The sequence below is a fragment of the Cebus imitator genome, unplaced genomic scaffold (assembly GCF_001604975.1).
Source record: "Cebus imitator isolate Cc_AM_T3 unplaced genomic scaffold, Cebus_imitator-1.0 Scaffold56, whole genome shotgun sequence".
NCBI lineage: Eukaryota > Metazoa > Chordata > Mammalia > Primates > Cebidae > Cebus > Cebus imitator.
This window is the reverse complement of record NW_016107371.1, coordinates 674145-693938: the sequence shown is the minus strand read 5'-3', so window position 1 is coordinate 693938 and position 19794 is coordinate 674145. Positions and strand designations below refer to the sequence as shown.

General features: G+C 42.8%; 1 protein-coding gene across 3 annotated transcripts in view; it reads right to left on the bottom strand.

Moving 5' to 3' along the window:
• GRHL2 (grainyhead like transcription factor 2) overlaps nt 1–12725 on the bottom strand; it is a 184557-nt gene extending 171832 nt beyond the window's left edge. Inside the window, exons 1-2 of one of the 3 annotated variants that reach the window (XM_017528899.2) lie at nt 11401–12725; nt 11198–11285 (exon numbers count right to left, since the gene is read on the bottom strand). In XM_017528899.2, the coding sequence (XP_017384388.1) occupies nt 11198–11217 (20 nt within the window). In that variant the 5' untranslated portion in view covers nt 11218–11285; nt 11401–12725. Of the gene's footprint in view, nt 1–9508; nt 9915–11140 lie in introns of those variants that run through there. The other 2 variants (XM_037738646.1, XM_037738645.1) reach the window with 2 other exon arrangements.
• Between the last annotated feature and the right edge of the window lie 7069 nt (nt 12726–19794).

Here is a 19794-nt window from a genome sequence, read left to right as displayed (position 1 = left end):
CTAATGCAATTTTGGGAACTTCAAGTGACTCTGGAAGGCCAGTTTACACAGCAAGTTCACATCAGGTACTTTGTGTTCCCTGCTGTGGAGGCTTGTTTGATAGATTGACAAGCAAATAAGTTCACATTGGCAACAACGCTTCCATTAAAGACGCCTGCAGTAAATCCTATGATGCAATCTCCTACAGCTTAACTAACAGACCCAAGCTGGCCTGTTATGATATATGCACCAGCTTGCAGAAGCACTCAGATGAGTCACTGCGTGGCCCTCCAGGGAGAAGCAAGTCTATACTCTGAAAAAAAATAAATTTTTATTCTAGAAAATAAAATTAAAAAAAAAAAAACCCTCAACCTTGCCTACAACTCTCTTTTGTTTTTAAAGGAAGTCATATTCCAGGTTCTCCCTGTCCCTCCCAAAGATCTCAAAACTGGGCCCAACACCAAGTCTCTCCCATGAACATTCAGGCGGGGTCTGAGGTGGGGTGGCTGGCAGGTTTGCCTCCAGAGAATCTGCTGCATGAAACTACGCAGACACACGCAGCCCACAGAGTGGAACCAACTGAGTTTCTCTCATTCTTAGTCATTCCTCAGCTTCAGATTATACACATGTTGGAAACTCCTATACCAACTTGTGCTATTTTGAAGAATATTAATGGATTTAATAGTTAGACTTAACACATATGCAACTCTAAAACGACAAGGTTGTTGAGACACAGATAACCAATCTACAGTCACTGAAGAATAGCGCAGAACGAACACACAGCGTACCAGCGTGAGGGCAGCGTGGTACTCCTGGGACTTCAGGAGAGGGCAGGGACTTCTGCAGGGGATCAGGTCAGTTCTACCTGCAACAAGCAAGCAGCAAGCTGGCTTTTCCGTTTTATTTAGAGATGTGTGTATTATTTTTAAATGTCTCCATGGCAGAATAACTATTTTTATAAATAACCTTTAAAAGTTAAAAAAAAATACATAAATGCATAAATAAAATTTAGCCTTAATTACAAAAGCAGTGCAAGCTTATATCAGCACATTAGGAAAACACAGAGAAAAACACTAAGACAAAAAAGTACCTATATTTTATCCTTAAGAGAGCAAACCACCGTTAACTTTTTTGTGTGTTCTGAATCCTTTATTCTTCTTTTATGCCTATGAACATTCTGATATAATACATCATGAACATTTTCTTTTATCATTAAAGATTTTTTTATAATGTGATTTATAATGCTTGTATAATGTTCCATCATCCCATTAAACCATGAATTACTAAACCAGCCCTTTATGGCCAGGCTTTAGGATTATTTTGATTTCTCACTTTTAAAAATGATGTGGCACTTAATATCTTTGATTAGGTCTTTAAGACAAATCCCTGAAACCGGAATTTAGATGTCAACGGGTAGACTCATTTCAACGAGTTTTGCCAAACTGCCTTCCAGAAAGTTTGTGGTAATTTGTAATTCTCCAAAAATATATTTTACCCAAATCCAGTTTTGTTAAGTTTAGCCCTTTTGACAAGGAAATTTAGAACATCTCTGATATATGATCTGTATTTTTCTTACCATGAATACAGCTTGCAGCTAATATAATTTTCTGTGTTTATTAGCCATTTATACAGCTTCTATGAATTTGTCTACTCATGCTCTTCGACTTTCTATTGAGGTATTTATTCTCTTTAAAACTGTTTTCCAAAATGTGTTAGACATATATATTCTTAAAAGTATACACCAGGACTCCAGAGCAACTTAAAAATCCCAATATGCAGGGGAAACATAAATAAATGTTCTGTGACCTAATCAAAATTCCCTCCAACATGAGAACCTACCAGGGGCCACTAACTTCAGAAAAAGTCAATTTCAGAGACTTTTAAATTCTATAACACAATGGGATACCAGAGATTTTATTACTGACCTAAATGAATGATCGTTGTGTGCCCTGAAGTGAAATAATATATCACCTTATCTTGAAGTGAAGCTGCAGCTGCTACTCTTATCCTTATATTATTTGAAATGTCTTCTGAACATTTACTAAACTACCCTCCTGGCAATATTTTTTGACAGTGGGTGTCTGTGAATTACATTCTATTAAAAGGAGTAATAGGGAAAAGGAGAAGGGGGAGAAAAAAAAAGGAGGAGGGAGAAGAAGAGGAGAAGAAGAAAGAGAATGAGGAAAAAGGAGAAAGGGAAAGAATAGAAGGAAAGGGAGGAGGAGGAGGAGGAGGAGGTCATTCCTTTCATCTATTTAAGGTTTTCAGCTTATTAAATTTTAGTCAATGTTCTATTCATTCTGATATTGCCTCACTCTCACTCCAAGAGCCTGCGAGAATGAACCACTTCCTGGGCTGTCTCTGGGAAGAAGTTCTCAGCGTCCCTGCCAGCCCATTTTATCTGATTTTCTTGTACCACTTTTCTACTAGCCCAGTAAGGCTGTGCAGGAGTCCTCTAGTTAAACCATTGATTTCACCGCCTCGCTGCCCTTCTAAATTGCATGTGACCCTCTGAATTTCTCCTGCCTGCCAGAAATCTGTTGGTCATCTGAATCAGACCACTGTAGATTTTGATAAAGGAGGTGAGGGGGCTTGGGAGCAGAAGCAGGTCCCACTGTGCCTGTAACCTCCTGTCTTGCTAATGTTCACGGCCCCTGCTGTGAACGGCCATCAGCCCAGACCACTCTGGAGGGAGAAAATGAGACGCACAATATTGGAGCAGGTGATTATTCTCAGAGATCATTTAGTTCAACTCCATTTTACAGATGAAAAACAATGAAAGAAGAATCCTCTGATCTTATGTTAATTATCTTATTGGCAATCCGAGAAAGAGGCAAAAGCTACCTTTGTTCCTTGTTTCTTTGAAAAGTTAGATCCAAGAAGTACAGAAGGCAGTTATTTTATGGGGCTCACTGAACCGAGAACCAAAAACAATGATTTCGGGTGAGTGAGGGAAGAAAAGTCCATTTTAGTTCCCAGTAATGATATCAGAATCTTACCCAGGTATTTCACAGACTCATGTTCATTGCTTAAGAAGTAAACATGCAGTGCTTATCCTGCTCTCAATCTCCCTTTAAAAAAGAAAAAAAAAGTATGCGTTTTCAAACTAATTAAAACTTTAAATTTTCAACTTATACTTAGAATCCCAAAATGAAACACAGAAGAAATGTAAGATACTTTTCTCCACAAACCAGGCTTTTAGATCAAAATCCTGTACTTGCCCACTCACAAGCCCTGAATTGCATTTGATTGACTCCGAAGGCTGTTCCTAACTCTAGGATTCTAGGCTGCAAATTAAAACCAAAACCAGTTATCTAGGAGGCCAAACAGCCACATGCCGTCACACCGTAGGCCCCAAAGGCAGCCCATGCTGGCCACTCACGCTCCACTGAGAAAACACTGCAACCTCACAACAGTTAGACAGTTTCTCCCTGCTCCCTCTTGTCCTTTTCTTTTTCCATTCCTCCTTCCTTCACTTCAACCCTTCCCTGTCTCCTGAAACCCTGATCTAAATTCATGGCCCTTAAAAAGGAAGACACTTTGGCTCTCAGGGTTTTGTTATATTTGTAAATTCAAGGTTCAGATGAAAGGCAGGCGCCAAAATAAAAAGAAGCCACAAGCAATTCTTACTTTCCGTTTCTGTTCCGGAGGGTATCTGCATTCACACTTGTAAAGGAAGCATTTCCTTGAGAGTGAAAGTGAAGCATTCCCCACAAAGTTCATTGCCATGTTCATTACAAAGTAAAATAAAGCACTTCATCCGCCACAGGCAGATTGCTTTCCACTGAATGCCCATTCAAATGCATGAACAATCTCCAGAACTCTAACTTATTTTCAAAATATACATTGAAATCCCCTGAAATGTACCAGCTTTTCTAGTACTTCCTATAAGAATTCTTAAAATGTGTTATTTGATGAGTATTGTATGTGGCAAATCAAAAGTGCTGTTTTTACAAATAATATTACTACTGCTCACCAAAACTCATGAAGCAGAAACACTTCTCTTTTCCCAGTATAATTGGGGATGAGAGGTAGAGATCCCCAAAGGAATGCTCTCTTATTTCTATCCCACTGAACCCATTACAATCCAGTACTTTTTTTTATCATTTAGCATTAAGAAACTTACAGCATAAAATACACTTTCAGTTGAGCATGGTGGCTCACGGCTGCAATCCCAGCACTTTGGGAGGCAGGTGGATCACCTGAGGTCAGGAGTTCAAGACCACCCTGGCTGACATGGTGGTCGGCCATCTCTACTAAAAATACAAAAAAAAATTAGCCTGGCCTAGGGGTACATGCCCGTAGTACCAGCTACTCAGGAGGCTGAGGAAGGAGAACTGCTTGAACCCAGGAGGTGGAGGTTGCAGTAAGCCAAGATTGTGCCATTGTACTCCAGGCTGGGTGACAAGAGTGAAACTCCATCTCAAAAATAAATAAATAAATACACTTTCATTAGAACCTATTATAATCCAGTACTTTTTACCATTTACCATTATAAGAAACTTACAACATAAAATGTACTCTCCTGGTAATGGAAAAATAAGCAAACTGATCTGAGGAGCCTGGATTCATCCAAAGGAAGAAAATATGCAGACAGGTGGATGGTAGGGTGAATCTGAAATTTGGAGGTCTAAATTTGAAGACCAGTGAAGATGTCTGAGGGACTCCCAGGGACATGCTGTTGTTACTAGGCAACCCACCAGTCCTCCTGGGCCAAAGCAAAAATTCCTATCCAGCCTGTTGCTGCTCGTTAAGGAATTTTCCCTGGACAAGTCTGCCAAACCAATCACTACCCTGTTTCAGGTTAGGCCTAGTTTTTATAATTGAACAAGAGTCATTGAAAACCTCTTGAAAAGGAAGAGAGTATCAGTGCCCTAATGTGAATGCCAGAGATCATGAGTGAGAACTCCAATTAACTTAGGGTAAGGCTTTTCTTATACTAAAAAGAACTTTAAATTTTTCCAAGGTTAAACTAGTTGACATCATCTGCTGCCATGATCTCACCTCTTGGTCCAAGTAACAAGGGTGGACTGCTGATATTATAAATACTAAAAGAATGCAGCAAAGTTCACTAACTATAGCAGCACCTAAAATCAGACTCACATTTATCTATATGAGCAGAAGCTGTGCAGCTGTCATTTCTCATCAAGCAATACGGGAGAAAAAAACATTAGCGACATTAGGGAGACAAGCCAAGAAAGGAACCAAGGGAAGGGGGGAACAAGAAGAACATGTGGGTTTAAATGAGGGAGGAAGAGGGGAAAAATACTATGTAACCACTGTTAATTTTTTAACCAGAAATGAATAGTTACACCAAAGTCATAAAGAGGAACTGAAGCAGTTGCCTGAATTATCTAAGCCTTTTTAAAAAGTAAATTTAACAACCTAACATCCAAAAAAATCTTATTTGAATTTTCTATACATATGAAACAAACACTTCTTGAGGTGAGTGGGTAGTGGTAATGTTTAAATGCTTCTATGTATGTTTCATTTATCCAACTACTTTTTTAAATTCTCTTTTTTACTTTCCTGAGCCTAGTAGAAATTGCTGGGCATAGCTTTTCAGTGATTGTTCTAGTACTTATTTCTAATCTTCCTTAAGTCAGGTGGCGCTGGGCCCATTTGAACGGCCTGAACTCTGCAGTCAGTTTAGAACAGACCCTCAACTAAAGGCCCACAGCAGCTCTAGTACTGACTTATCAGAGTAATACTTCAAGCTACCATGAGCCTTAGAAATGAAATTGCAGTCACCAGCCTATCAAATCATTTCACCAGGGATCAATATCAAACTAGCACTCTTTACCTTTGACTTTGTGCTACAAAATAGAATCTGAATTCAATGAAACAACAGTCCTCAAAAAAGTGAATACCAGACATGGTGGCTCACGCCTGTAATCCCAGCACTTCAGGAGGCCAGGGGGGCAGATCACTTGAGGTCAGGAGTTTGAGACCAGCCTGGCCAACATGATAAAACCCCATCTGTACTAAAAATAAAAAAATTAGCCTGGCATGGTGATGCACACCTGTAATCCCAGCTACTGGGGAGGCTTAGGCAGGAGAATCTCTCAAACCCACGAGGTGGAGGTTGTAGTGAGCCAATATTTTGCCACTGCACTCCAGCCTGGGCAACAGAGCAAGACTGTCTGGGGGTGGGGGGGAAACCCACAAAACATTGAACACCAGCTCACACATGAGTGGCATTCAGCCAGAAACCCTAGCAAAATCCTTGGCAAGCCTGGTGGAGGCCCATGTGGGTGATATCACTTCAAATCAGGTCATTAGCAGCTCTGGAAACATATGCCCTATCAAAAAGACCCCTTTCTTCCAGAAGCAGCAGTTCAGCAAAACAATGAAAGCAAACAACATCAACAGCAGGCCTAAGTCTTATAACCACATTAAAATCATATCTGAAGGAGCTCATCCAATGTAGCATAAAGTCCACAGGTTTCTTTCATTTACACACTGGCTATGCACCTGAAGAGCTATATATAAATTGCATCTATTAGGTAAAGCAACATTAAGTTTCATTTGAAACAGTGTTGCCCTACTTAAGGCAATTATAATGCCTGGAACATTATTTAAATGCAGATTCCCTGTGCTCTCTCCTGGAGAATCTGATTCAACACTGCTGGGTTGGGACCCTGGGTGCCTCAGATTGTATTTTATATGTTTTAAACTCAGATGAGTTTGAAATGCAATGATTTTAAAATCTCCTGTGGAGATTCCTATTTTCAAGTATGTGCATCAACTTCAACTTGTTTTTATTAGCTCAGATTTTTGTGCTGTTGTCCAGCATTTTCTTCTGTTTCAGTTAGGTTAACTTTGCCTGTATGTCAGTTTATGTCACAGATGATGGGAAAGTCACTAAAGCACACACTATGCAGTGTTCTCCAGACGCAGTGGACAAGTCCATGTTTTCTGATGGATATAGTTTGTAGAAACTGAACAGGAGCAAGAGGAAGCCAGCAAGGGCAATTTTTATCTTGCACAAGGCTAATGTTAAGGAATGGAGAAGGCAGCTGAAGGTAGTAGACTACACTACAAGTTTTAGGGAGGTGGGCGTGTCTGAGCAAACACTATCTGCACTTTGTCCCTCTTTTAGTTTGAATCCCCAGGGATCCTCTAGAGTGTGTGCATTTATTCATCTCTGAATTAAGGAGTGTACAAGATTTAATCCATTGTAGGGAACAGAACTCTGGACCCCTCAGCATTAAACTGGTGATACTCTGGAAAAGAGACAAGACTGATAGTATTAGCTGGTTCATCATTTACTCATTGGGTATTAATGTCACTTGACTACCAAGACCGATTACAAGAATACTTTTGACTATTTTGAGTATGCAACTGTCCAGATTAATTAGTAGAGAACTGATCATGTTAATTTACTTGATGGTGCCATTATCTCTGCCTCTGATTTCACCCATGCTGAGCGCCCTTGTGGTTCTAGAACATGCTAAGCACACTCTTACCCGAGGACCCTTGCACTTGCTCTTCCACCTGCCTGTAACACTCCTACACCAGGCATCTTAGAGCTTGCTCCGTCACTTGACTCAGGCCTCCACTCAAAGCTCACCTCATTGGAGAAGCTGTCCATGATCACCCTATATAAAAGACATCCCCATTATTCTCACTCCAGCTGGTTTGGCCTTCCTTCATAGGTCTTATCATCATCTAATTAAATGTTTACTTCTTTGTTGATTTACTATCAACAAGGATTTACTGTCTGCTCTCCCTCACCACCACCACCCCACCCACACACTAAGCACCATGCAGGCAGGGACTAGGTTCTGTTCACTAGTGAATCTCAATGCCCACTATACAATGGCATTCAAGGCATATTCATTGAAAAAGTGAATGGGTATTTGTATTGGTTTGAAGAAGATATGATAAATTCTTGACGTTTCTGAACTTAAAAGATATTTTGCATAGCCAAATGTAAACAAACATGCATTTATAAAACTAAAGACTAGAGTTTAATTAAAATATAGTCATCCACATGAAATACCTATAACTTCAGCCATTTGAATACCAGTAAGACTCCTTGATATAAAACACACAAAATGACTAAAATTAATCATCAAAGGCAAAAATGGGATGAGGAGAAGCAATATTTATCATGACCAGTATTGTATTTTTAGAAACTTTTTTGTAACTATTGTATTTTTTGAAACTGTTAAGACACTTATCAGGCATTGTGTTCATTAAAAGTATGTCTGTTCATGAGTTGCTTTCCACTACAGTGTAAGCCCCCTGAGAACAGGGCTCATCTTATCCATCTTCACATGCCTCTATCATGCCTATCTGAATGTGCTACAAATAGTAGGTAATCAGAAAACACACTTACCTAATGAAAAACACTTTTGAGTATCAAATCACATAGTACCTATATATTCTCTGAATATATTTCATACATTTTGACAGTAAAATAAGAATTTCTTAATCTATCATTGCTTCATTTGTACACATGCTTGCTGACAAAAGATCTTAAATCTTCATGAAATTTAAGATGGGGGAGTAAAGAATTTTAAAATATGTACGAAGACAAAATGTCCTAAAAATTATTTGTTTTAATTGGCGATAGCATCAACACTGCATCAAAAGTAGAACGTTTAGATCTGAAAAGTCCACCCCGTAAAAAAGACAATGCTACTTCAGCCAAGCCATGTTAACCGGATATATCTTCCTGTGCAACCCCAGAGATTGCCTAAATCTCAATGGGATTATGAAAGAAGATCCAGTGTGCGTTCATTCATGTTATTTCCAGAAACTACAGGCAGGCCTCGTAAGGCAGCTTTTCCATGAGGCTGAAGAAGCTCGAGCTTCAGGGCCTCTCACTTGCTGAGGAAGGAAGGCCCACGGTGTGACCACCCCATCTCACACACATAGTTGCATAAGCTTCAGACCCACTCCTGCCAGGACTCCCTTAGAATAGTAACATTAAGAAAACTAGGCTAGAATTAGTAAAAATGATCCAGAAGCCATATAGTGACTTAAAGCATGTTCCAACAGCCCAGGAAGAGCGAGACAAACCAGGTCGAATTGTCTTTTTGCACTATGGTTATGATTATTTTCCCCAAGGTACACAATTTCGTCTTGGAAACCATGACTAGAAAAGCAACGTTCATTAAATGTAAGCATACATAATCCCAGATACTTATCACCCATAAAAACGAGGTGATGCGTGTGGTGAAACCAGGTTGCGGGCACTCAATACTTACTTCTGATGGTAAGCACATTGTTCTGATTGCTGCTAGGTAGAACTGGTTAAAGACCGACCCGTTTTCATTCAGAATTCGAGTCCTGTTGTATCACAAAACTAGGCAGTCAAACCAAATGTTAATTGCGCGATTAAGTAAACTAGATTTGCAAACATTTTTGACGCGAGGATCAAAACAAACCCCCAAAACGTGCGTCACCTCGGCATTTGGATACTGAAAATTTCAAACGTGAGTCGCGTTTCCTTGAAGACTGAGATCTAGGGAAGAGCTGGGGGTATTCTCAGACAACCACACACTCTCCCCTTCCTAACCTGCCTCGAACCCTCTCCCTTGTTGGTAACGCTAGTTCTTCCCACTCCGGCATGCTGTTCTCGGTTAATTCCTCATCGGTGGCTAACTGGGTACAACTATCTGGCAGTTTTTTGCTTTTTAACTGTAACAGCGCATGTTCTCAGTGGTTCGCCTAACCTACCAGCGGCCTTAACTTGAGGCTGGTCGTTCCCCTGCACCCCTGAACAGGTCCGCAGGGCCTTCCCACTCCTCCCTCGTGGTCCCTCCACTTGGGACGGGTCCCCGCCACTTCTCCATGACAGGTTTCGGCGGCCCGCGGCCTCTGGGCACCGGCCCTCCCCGGCGAAACACCTTCAGGAAAGTCCCCTCGGGGTGGCCGCAACGCCACGGCAAAGTTACCGGGGAAAGTAAAAGGGCGGCCCCGCGCACTTCCAATAGGACGCAGCCAGTTCCCAGGCCCGGACGCGCCTGAGAGGAGGGGGAAGGGAGTGTCCCCGCCGAATCCCGAGAAAGGCCGCGGGACTCACCTCCGGCTCCCTCCCGCGCCCGCCCAGGCCCCACCTCTCCAGGCTCACAAAGCCTCCGGAGGGCGAGGGCGTGGGCGAGGGCGAGGGCAAGGGAGGGGGGCCGGCTCGCTGGGAGGCCGTCGTGACGCGGCGGGACCTGGCCCAGCGACCCGCGGGTGGCTCCGGCCGCGCAGGCTGCCGCTCCACCGCGCGTCTGGAGTGCCCGCCCGGGACGCAAAAAAAGCGAGTCCAGCGGCCCCGCCACCCTGGGCCCCCGGCCTCGACAGCGAGAGCCCCCGAGAAGGCTCGGCGCACCCCACTCAGTCCCGCCCGCCGCGTCTGAGGTGGCCGCCAACTGCGTGGAGGGCCGCGAGCTCGAGGGGCGTGCAGACGCCGTCGAGGCTCGGGAGAACCGCTCCGTGGCAGGCGCCCCTCTGCGCGCCGCCAAGGCCCTAACTCGAGGCCTCACACGAGTTCCCCTCTTGGCGAACGGTGCTTTCTCCCAGGCACCTGGGGAAGGTGGCCAAACAATGCGGGGGAGGACCCAGGGGAGGCTGGCGGGGGCGGGGAGGAGGGAGGCGGAATGTGGGGGCATTGGGGGACCGCGCCGGCCGCCCCCGCGCCCCCCGACCTCCCGGCGCCTAGCCTCCCTTCGGGGGCCACAGGCGGGCGTGCACTCACGCCCACCCTTCTGCCCGGTGCGAGAAGATGGCCGTTTCTGCCTCGGTATAAAAGCTCTTTGTTGCGGTCACACAAAAGCGGCCAAGCCCCACTTTTCCAGCAGGCCCTTTGGACAAATCGAAGGAACTCAGCTGAACTTCCAAATGGCCCTAAACGCCAGATCGGTGGGAGCAGCTAAAGCAGAAGGGGAAGAGCAGGCCCCCCGCGCCCATCTACCAAAACCTCTGGCAATATCCAAGTATTTATCCGGGAGCGGGAGCTGAGACCATTCCTAAGGGAGAAAGGAAAAGGAAAATCCACTTTTACTATCAAGGCCCAAAGGGGGTATTAAACATTCACATTGTGGTAGGGTTTCTCCCCTTAACCAGGGTAGAAACATAATGCGGAAAAGTCTGGATCCACCAAAAAGAAAAAAGAGAGAAAAAAAACCAACAATAGCAACTTAAAAACAAAAACATAACAAACCAGTTGCCATCAGCCCAAAGTGGTAGTAGCAGCAGCAGGCGCGTGTGATCCACTTACTTGTCCGACTCTTGTGACATGTTTGATCCAATGAACTTGCTCCCCTTTTCCTGGAGCCTCAGCCTCTGGTGAAACTGGACTTTCAAGTCTGTGCAGGTGAAGGTGTGTGAAAGCGCCCGAGATGGCAGAACAAGAGCTACAGGTAATTCTGCTTTTCCGTCCCCCCTCACCACTCTCGCTCGCTCGCCCGCTCGCGCCCTCACCTAGCCGGAAAGGTGGGATAAGGGGGGGCCCCTCACATGGGGCCCGAGCTCGGAGGCGGCCGGGCGGCGCAGAGTCCTCCTGGATCGTGGCAATGGGCGGACACAGAGCAGAAAGTGGCGGACTTGGGCGGCCACAGGTAACTTTCTCGCAAGAAGCTGAATTCTTTCACTAAAGGGTACAAGCCCGAGGGACGAGCTGCATGGTGATTGGCTGCGGAGCTCCCTCAGGTGAGCTGCCATTGGCAGAGGCGCGCTCAGGTAAGGCCCTTCTCCAAGTGCAGGTAACTCACTCCGAAGTTTACCTGAGTGGAGCGGCGGCATGCTGGCAGCTCGGTGGCAGCCTGTGGAAGTTGAGGGCCAGTTCTTCGAGTAGACCTCAAGCTGCGTTTTCCTCCTTCTCCAAGGCCAGGATGGGAAGGTGGGGGTACTGGACGAAGCGAAGAAAGGGGCTGGGGGAATGCAACACCTGCCAACACTAGGGATTATGGGTCGAGCGAAGAAACTAATGAGAGCCGAGCTCAGGTGTCCCAAGTGAACCAGAATCAAATGCGCAGTACGTCACAGGGCATTTAATGCCTACAGTAGCAGGGCTGTTTGACAGTGGCAGAAGAGGACGGGACTAAACTTACTTTGTGCTGAAAGGGGAAAAGAAGCACAAAGTTTGATCTGTTTCGTAATTGAATTTTTAACATGCGTATTCACAACAAACACTTTTCGTGTCCTGCTGTATAAAAGACATCAGCTATATTACAGATTTTAAACAGGTGAGCAACCTTTTACGAGCTGGGCAGGTGGGAAATGGCGTGGTTTTGATGAAGTGAGGAGATTTGGTTGAATGGACACTAAGATAGCCAGGTGCACCTCTTCCATCTCAACTCTGCAGCCCGGGATTCCAGAGCGGCAAACAACCACTGAATTCGTTCTGTAAACCTGTTGTCATTTGACGTTTCCAGGCAGGCATCAACATTTACATTGTAATTCAATAGACGCTACTGCTACAAAGGTGCTTTATCCTTCCAGCTTAATATGGTTGCTACGGAAACACTGCAGGATGAAACTGACTTTTTTTGTGGTAATGTTTCTCCTGGTTGGGAACAACGCAAATTAGCAAAGGTGTAATTTATAACCGCTGCTAACAAAGAGTGAAGTATCTTTGAAGTTCTGACTGGGATCTCGCTCGTACATATGGATTGTGGAAATAAAGGAGGACATGGAAAACTTACCATATTTTATTTCAAGTTAATACTAAAGCTGCCAGACCCTTACTACACGGTTTTTTTTTTTAATCTTTATGGATCACATATTTTCAGAAAATTACACGATAAAACAAGGGTTTGGTTTGTTCCATGTGTTCATTCTCAACAAATAAATTTCAAAATTGTATTTTTTAAGGACAATGTCAACACACACTTTAAAAAATAATATATTTTAAGACAATGCAGGTACTATTTTAATATAATATTTTAAGATACATAGCTATCGTGTTCCTCTCCTTTTTAGAGGCAGCTGCATTCCACTTTTATCTGTCTCTTCTGTCATTTACCTCCCTATTTCTAAATAATTTATACTGCTCTCTCTCTTGATTTGCCAATAGATGTGGTGCTCTGACTACCTGTTGCTTCAGATTAGGATTTAGTTCTCTCATGCCAAGCAGCTTCTCCTTCCAACATAGCACTTTCACAGTTTAGAAGCTAAGTAAGTAACTATGCCAATAGCGGTGACAACAGAGTCAGCTCGTGTACTATTATTATTTTCTTTCTTGTAAAACCTTGTATCTATTTACTTAGTTTATTATGCACCTATCCCGATATTTTTCTACAACTGATCTATCAAATGACTATCATGTTTATTTTCCAAATGATCAAACAATTCCAATTTTCCCCGGAAAACAATTGCTCTAGAAATTCATTGTTCTACTGTTTCAATGGAGATAAGTTACTCTGTGGATCCACTGCTCATGTGTCAACCTGGGACACTCTTTAATTTGTAGTGTGAGAATCCCCATTTCTGTGTTTTGTGCCTTCTTTTTTGGTTTACTGCATCATTTTCCATGGCACGTGTTCTAGTAATAGCCCAAGAAAGGGCACAGAAGGTAAAAATTTGAGTTCTTACATAATCGTTATGACTTTATTCAACTTTTACTTTTAATGGAGAGTCTGACCAAGTGTAGAATTCTAACCAGAATTTCTTCATTTTTAAGTTTGTAGAAATTGCTCTTTCACTTACTTAATTTTTTAATTAAAAAATAATTTTAGGCCATGCACAGTGGCTTGCACCTGTAATCCCAGCACTTTGGGAGGCCAAGGCAGGAGGATCACTTGAGTCCAGGAGTTCAAGATCAGCATGGGCAATGTAACTAGACCTCATCTCTACAAAAAATACAAAAATTAATTGGGCATACTAGCATGCACCAGTAGTCTCGGCTACTCAGGGGGCTGAGGTAAGGTGATTGTTTGAGCTGGGGAGGTCAAGGCTGTAGTCAGTCGAGACCATGACACTGCACTCCCACCTGGGCAACAGAACAAAACCTTGTCTCAAATAATAATAATTAAGTTTTTAAAAACCAGTTCTTACTCTGTCACACCAGCTGGAGTGCAGTGACATGGTCATAGCTCTCTGCAACCTCAAAATCCTGGACTCAAGTGATCCTCCTGACTCAATTTCCCAAGTAGCTGGGATTACAGGCAGAAATTGCTGTTTTATCTTCTAGCTTCTAGTGTTACTATTGGAAATGTCACCTAATTTTGCTATGCTTCAGTTTCCTCATCTATAAAATGGAGATAATAATAGTAATTACTTCACTAATATGTCTGAGCCACTTAGAACTGTACCAGGCACTAATTAAAATCTTAATTATTATTCAATCTTATTATTTCTTTTTTAAACTGGGTTAATCTCAGAATGTTATCTTTTTTTTTTTCCTGTGACATATCTCTTCATCTTTTGTCCTATTTTGGAGGATATTTTACTTTACTTTCTACTGCGGTTGTTATCTCTGCTATTTAAAGAGCTCATTTCATGCTGTCTGTTATAAATAGAATTTTGTGATTATGTCACAGTTGCACTAACTTTTCCTATCTTTTAAGAGTGTTTGCTTACTGTAAGGTTTTCTTCTAGCTTCCCTTCTCATGTATTTGTTTTAGTCCCATCACGTTAGAGGCTTTCGTCAACTGTCTGCAAAACTTTTCCTCTCCTTTTATAAGTAAGAAGGAAGTAATAGAAACCGCACCAGGAACTCTATATGGGGGTGAGAAAAGTGTGCTTGCTCTCTGGTGGGCTTGTGGTGATCAAGTATGGTGATCAGATGAAAGCTCGTCTTTTCATGGGAAGATACCTCAAATGTCAGAAACTAGATGTCTTTTCTTTGGGGTGTGTCACTTTCTCATGAGAAATATCTTAGAATCTCTTGCCTGAGGAGGCATTCACTTGGCTGCCAATGTTCTGGAAGTGGTTCAGGGGAAGGGGTCTGGATGAGTAACTGTTTAGGATGCAATCTTTCACACTTTTTTCTTTCCAGCAGGTGCCTTATTCCTGCCCTTCTTTGTGCCTGCTGGACAAGCCTCTCTCCTCTTTCTCTTGCTGACTGCAAGGATTGGGACAGGGCACCTGAGACTCCGGCAGCTCCAAGTGCCGACATTGACCTGGCCCCTTGCGTTTAGCTGCTCACGTCTCCCTCACCCTTCTGGGGCCCCTCATCAGCATTTTCTTCTGGTGATATCTGGCATCTCCAAGGCCTAGACCATTCTAGGGTTTTGTAGGGAATTGAGTTCTTTCTGTACTGACCTCTAGGGCCACATTAGAGTGCAGCTTTCACTGTTCTGTTAAACTAGTTTTCATTCCTCCATCAAAATTGTGTTGAAGCAGGGCTTTTGCTGATAACTCCTCCTCTGTCTTCTTTGCCCCTGTGGATTTATCCCTTTATGTTCTTTTACTGTCCTTTTTAGGGGGGAATGAAGATAAACAAATGTGTTTAATCCTTTAATTTGAAGTCCGTTTCCAAAATTACACAAAAGCTTTTACCAAACTGTCCCAACTTTGTTTGTGCAAAGAAACACAGTGTTTATGGTTAAACCATTCCTTTTGTCGGTTTATGATAGTCAAGAATCTTTTCTTCCTCTTTGGTGTCTAGTAACTCAACTTTGATCATGTTGCCCCCAACGGGCTAACTACTGCTATATTCATTGGTTAGATTAGTAAAGGAAAATGTTTGAAAAGACTATTTTAAATTGTCAACCATAAAATTACCTGTTACCCAAATATTTTGATTCCTTTGGCATCAAAGGAATATTTGTTCCTTTGAATAAATAGGAAAGTTTCTGCCACACTCACCATGAGACTATATTACTGTCTCTCCAAATGCCATAAACACTTATGTATGGCAGTGGTTTCCAAGGTGTGGTCCCTGGATTGACTGTCAACGTCAGATCCCATGGGAACTTGTTAGGAATGCAGATTGACCAACTCACCCCAAACCCATGGAATCAGAAATTCAAAGAGGTGGGCAGCAACCTGTGTTTTTAACAAACCTATAGGTGGGTCTGATGCATCTTAAAATTTGAGAAACACAGTACAGTATTCTGACAACATGAAGTTGCACACCGTTAGCCATTGAAGACCTCATCCTAAATTGTGCTGGACATGGAGTTTTGCAACAGACAGGCATAGAGTAAGTAGTGGATTATTCCATTCTCAACCTAGTGATTATTTATTTAATGGTTGACAACTGTCCTTAGTTGGAGTAGTTAGCTCGTCAAAATAATAATCCTGAAATCTGCTGCAGTATGCATCATGAACTTAGAAGTTTCAGCACAGTTTAGAGTTTGATGGTTATTTTAGGAGACAGCAACAAAGCAAATGTTCATATATAAAACTGGAAACAAGATAGTGTTTTTTTAAACCAAATTATTTTATTTATGAAGTAAAATTTTTAATTAAATTCCTGGGGCAAAATGGTGTTATTTTTATTATCATTTAAGTAATGGTCTTTAACATCTATTAAGATGGCTATTCTCATTTTCTATTTAGAATTTGATGCTAAATTGTCATTTCATTACAATGAACCTTTTATAATGAGACTTGGGGAAAAGGATGCCATTCTGTGGCATCCAGGCAGGAGAATCCAATTTTTTTTTTTTTTTTTTTTTGTGATGGAGTCTTGCTCTGTTGCCCAGACTGCAGTGCAGTGGTGTGATCTCAGCTCACTGCAACCTCTGCTTCCTAGGTTCAAGCAATTCTCCTGCCTTAGCCTCCTCAGTAGCTGGGATTACAGGTGCCTGCCACCACGCCTGGCTAATTTTTGTATTTTTAGTAGAGATGGGGTTTCAACATATTGGCCAGGCTAGTTTGGAACTCCTGGCCTCAAGTGATCCACCCGCCTCAGCCTTCCGAAGTGCTGGGACTACAGGCGTGAGCCACGGTGCCCCAGCCAGAATCCAGTTTTAAAGGGCTGCAGATCTAGTTGAGCAAGTCTGCCTGCTGACCGTCTTCTGCCATATGTCATCATATGCGGGGCCACTACAGCAGATCTGCCATTGAATCTGCTGTGAAGCCATGACAGGCATTATCTCCTCCTAGGTTGTTTTGCACTCTAAAAATACTAACTTATTAAATTGGCTGTTATCCCCAAGAAGGAACCTGGAGAAGAATAAAATGTGCCTGGATGCCTAAATTTGAAATCGACCTAAGGATGTATCACTTAACCAACTAAGCATTCATGTGTCTTTTTTTTTTTTGAGTCTAAGCCTTGCTCTGTTGCTCAGGCTAGAGTGCAGTGGCACCATCTCAGCTTACCACAACCTCCGCCTCCCAGGTTCAAGTGATTCTCCTGCTTCAGCCTCCCGAGTAGCTAACATTACAGGCACGTGCCACCATGCCCACCTAATTTTTGTATTTTTAGTAGAGACAGGGTTTTACTATGTTGGCCAGGCTGATCTCGAACTCCTGACCTCATGATCCACCCGCCTTGGCCTCCCAAAGTGCTGAGATTACAGGTGTGAGCCATGGTGCCCAGCCAAGCACATGTCTTTAGTCCTTCATTGTTTGTTTGTTTGTTTGTTAAGACAAGGAATCACTCTATAACCCAGGCTGGAGTGCAGTGGTGCAATCCTAGCTCACTGTAGCCTGCCTCAATCTTGTGGGCTTAAGCAATGTTTGGCCTCTCAAAGTGTTGGGATTATAGGTTTGAGCCACCACATCCTGGCCCTCTAGGGCCCCTAATAGAATCCTCACTTACAGAAAAGTAAGGAAGGAGATGAAAGTATTAAAGATGACAACAAAATTGGAAACTGGAAAGTGACTGTAGGAGTAGAAACTGATTTTGCAGAGTTGAGACAGATGAGCTTAAACATCTGTAGACGCAGGATCATGATCATTTAGCCTGTAGAACTTCAGAAAGGCCTAGGACAGGGGTGTCCAATCTTTTGGCAGTCCTGGGCCGAATTAGAAGAAAATTTGTCTTGGGCCACATATAAAATATACTAACACTAACAATAGCTGATGAGCTATTTAAAAAAAAAAAAAGTCTCATAGTGTTTTAGGAAAGTTTACAAATTTGTGTTGGGTGCATTCAAAGCCATCCTGGGCCACATGGGGCCCGCAGGCCAAGGGTTGGACAAACTTGGCCTAGAAAATCAAGTGTCTGATTATCATTGCAGGTGGGAGTGAGTGATAGGACTGATGCCAGATGGATTGATTCAAAAGCTTGATGCAAAGCTGTTAGGCCCCCAGGCCCCCTACCCCACCCAGTGCAAGTAAGCACCCATCCATATTAGTTTTCCAGGCTGCCATAACAAAATACCACAGATGGTGTGGTTTAAACAACAGAAATTTATTTTCTCACAGTTCTGGAGGATAAAAATCCAAGATCAAAGTGTCAGCAGAGTTACTTTCTTCAGAGGCCTCCTTGGCTTGCAGGTGTCCATCTTACCATGTCTTCACATGGTCGTTTCACTGAGTCCACATGTCTGTGTTCTAATCTCCTCTTATTAGCGTATGGGTTTAGGGCCCACCCACATGACTCCATCTTACCATAATTACCTCTTTAAAGGCCCTATCTCCAAATACACTCATGTTCTGAGGTACTAGGGGGTTAGGACTTCAATACTTGAATTTGGAGAGATACAATTCACCCCAAAACTCCATCCCATCTCTATGCTAGGAGGAGACAGAGTATACTGTAGTGAAATGCAACCAGCAGGGCTTCCCACTTGGGTACATCAGGGGAACCATCAGGAGGGAGGCACAGGACCTACAAGAAGGAGAGCAAGTGAAAGATCGTATGCTAATCAGTGCGATACCATCTCATAGTTTCCTCCACCCAGCTTAGTAAGCCAGGAGCCAAGTTTATACCACCACCACCCATGCCTCTCCCCCAAGGCAAGAGATCAGAGGATGTTTCTTTAAATAAATTATAAGATCCTAGAAAAAGATCTACAGTTGTGAATGTGTAAGTGTTCCCCAATCCAGAAGAAGGGAGGGTGGGAGGAAGGAAGGGAAGAAGAGATGGAGAGACAGAGAAGGAAAAGGAAGGAAGGAAGGAGAAAGAAAAAAAGAAAGATGCTTGCTGTCTATCAAATCTCCTTTCAAAAAAATCCTTCAGTCCCACCCTCACAGACAGTCTCTAATCAGCTTTTTATATCACACTTAAATATAAACATGAGGTCAAAGATCTACAGTGTTTGAGAAAAGCCTCCAAAAGGAAGCACAAACTCTAGAACAAAAGTCTACCTAAAAGGATAACTTTGAGGAAAACTGATAGTACCAGGATGGGATGAAGAATATATGATCAATATGTAAACAAATAATGCACCAATGAAACAAGAACAATGTGCTATTTAAGAGCAACAAACGGAAGGGCACGGTGGCTCATGCCTGTAATCCCAGCACTTTAGGAGGCCAACGTGGGCACATCACTTGAGGCCAGGAGTTCTAGGCCAGCCTGGTCAACATAACAAAACCATCTCTACAAAAAATACAAAATGTAGCTGGGAGTGGTGGCAGGCCCCTGTACTCCTAGCTACTTGGGAGGCTGAGGCAGGGGAATCACTTGAAACCAGGAGTCAAAGGTTGCAGTGAGCTGAGATTGTATCACTGCACTCCTCCAGCCTAGGTGACAGTGAGACTCTGTCTCAAAAAAAGAAAAAAATCAATAAATAAAAGCAACAAAAACAAATATTAGAGGGCCAAAAGGAGCTTCTGAACATTAAAAGCAGGAAAGCTGAAATAGAGCCTTTAATGGAATATTAAAGATAGAATATAGATGGAGGCCAAGGTGGGAGGATCACCTGAGGTCGGGAGTTCACGACTAGCCTGACCAACATGGTGAAACCCCATATTTAAAAAAAAAAAGAAAAAAAGACAGAATATAGGAAATCTTCCAAAAGTAGACCAAAAAGA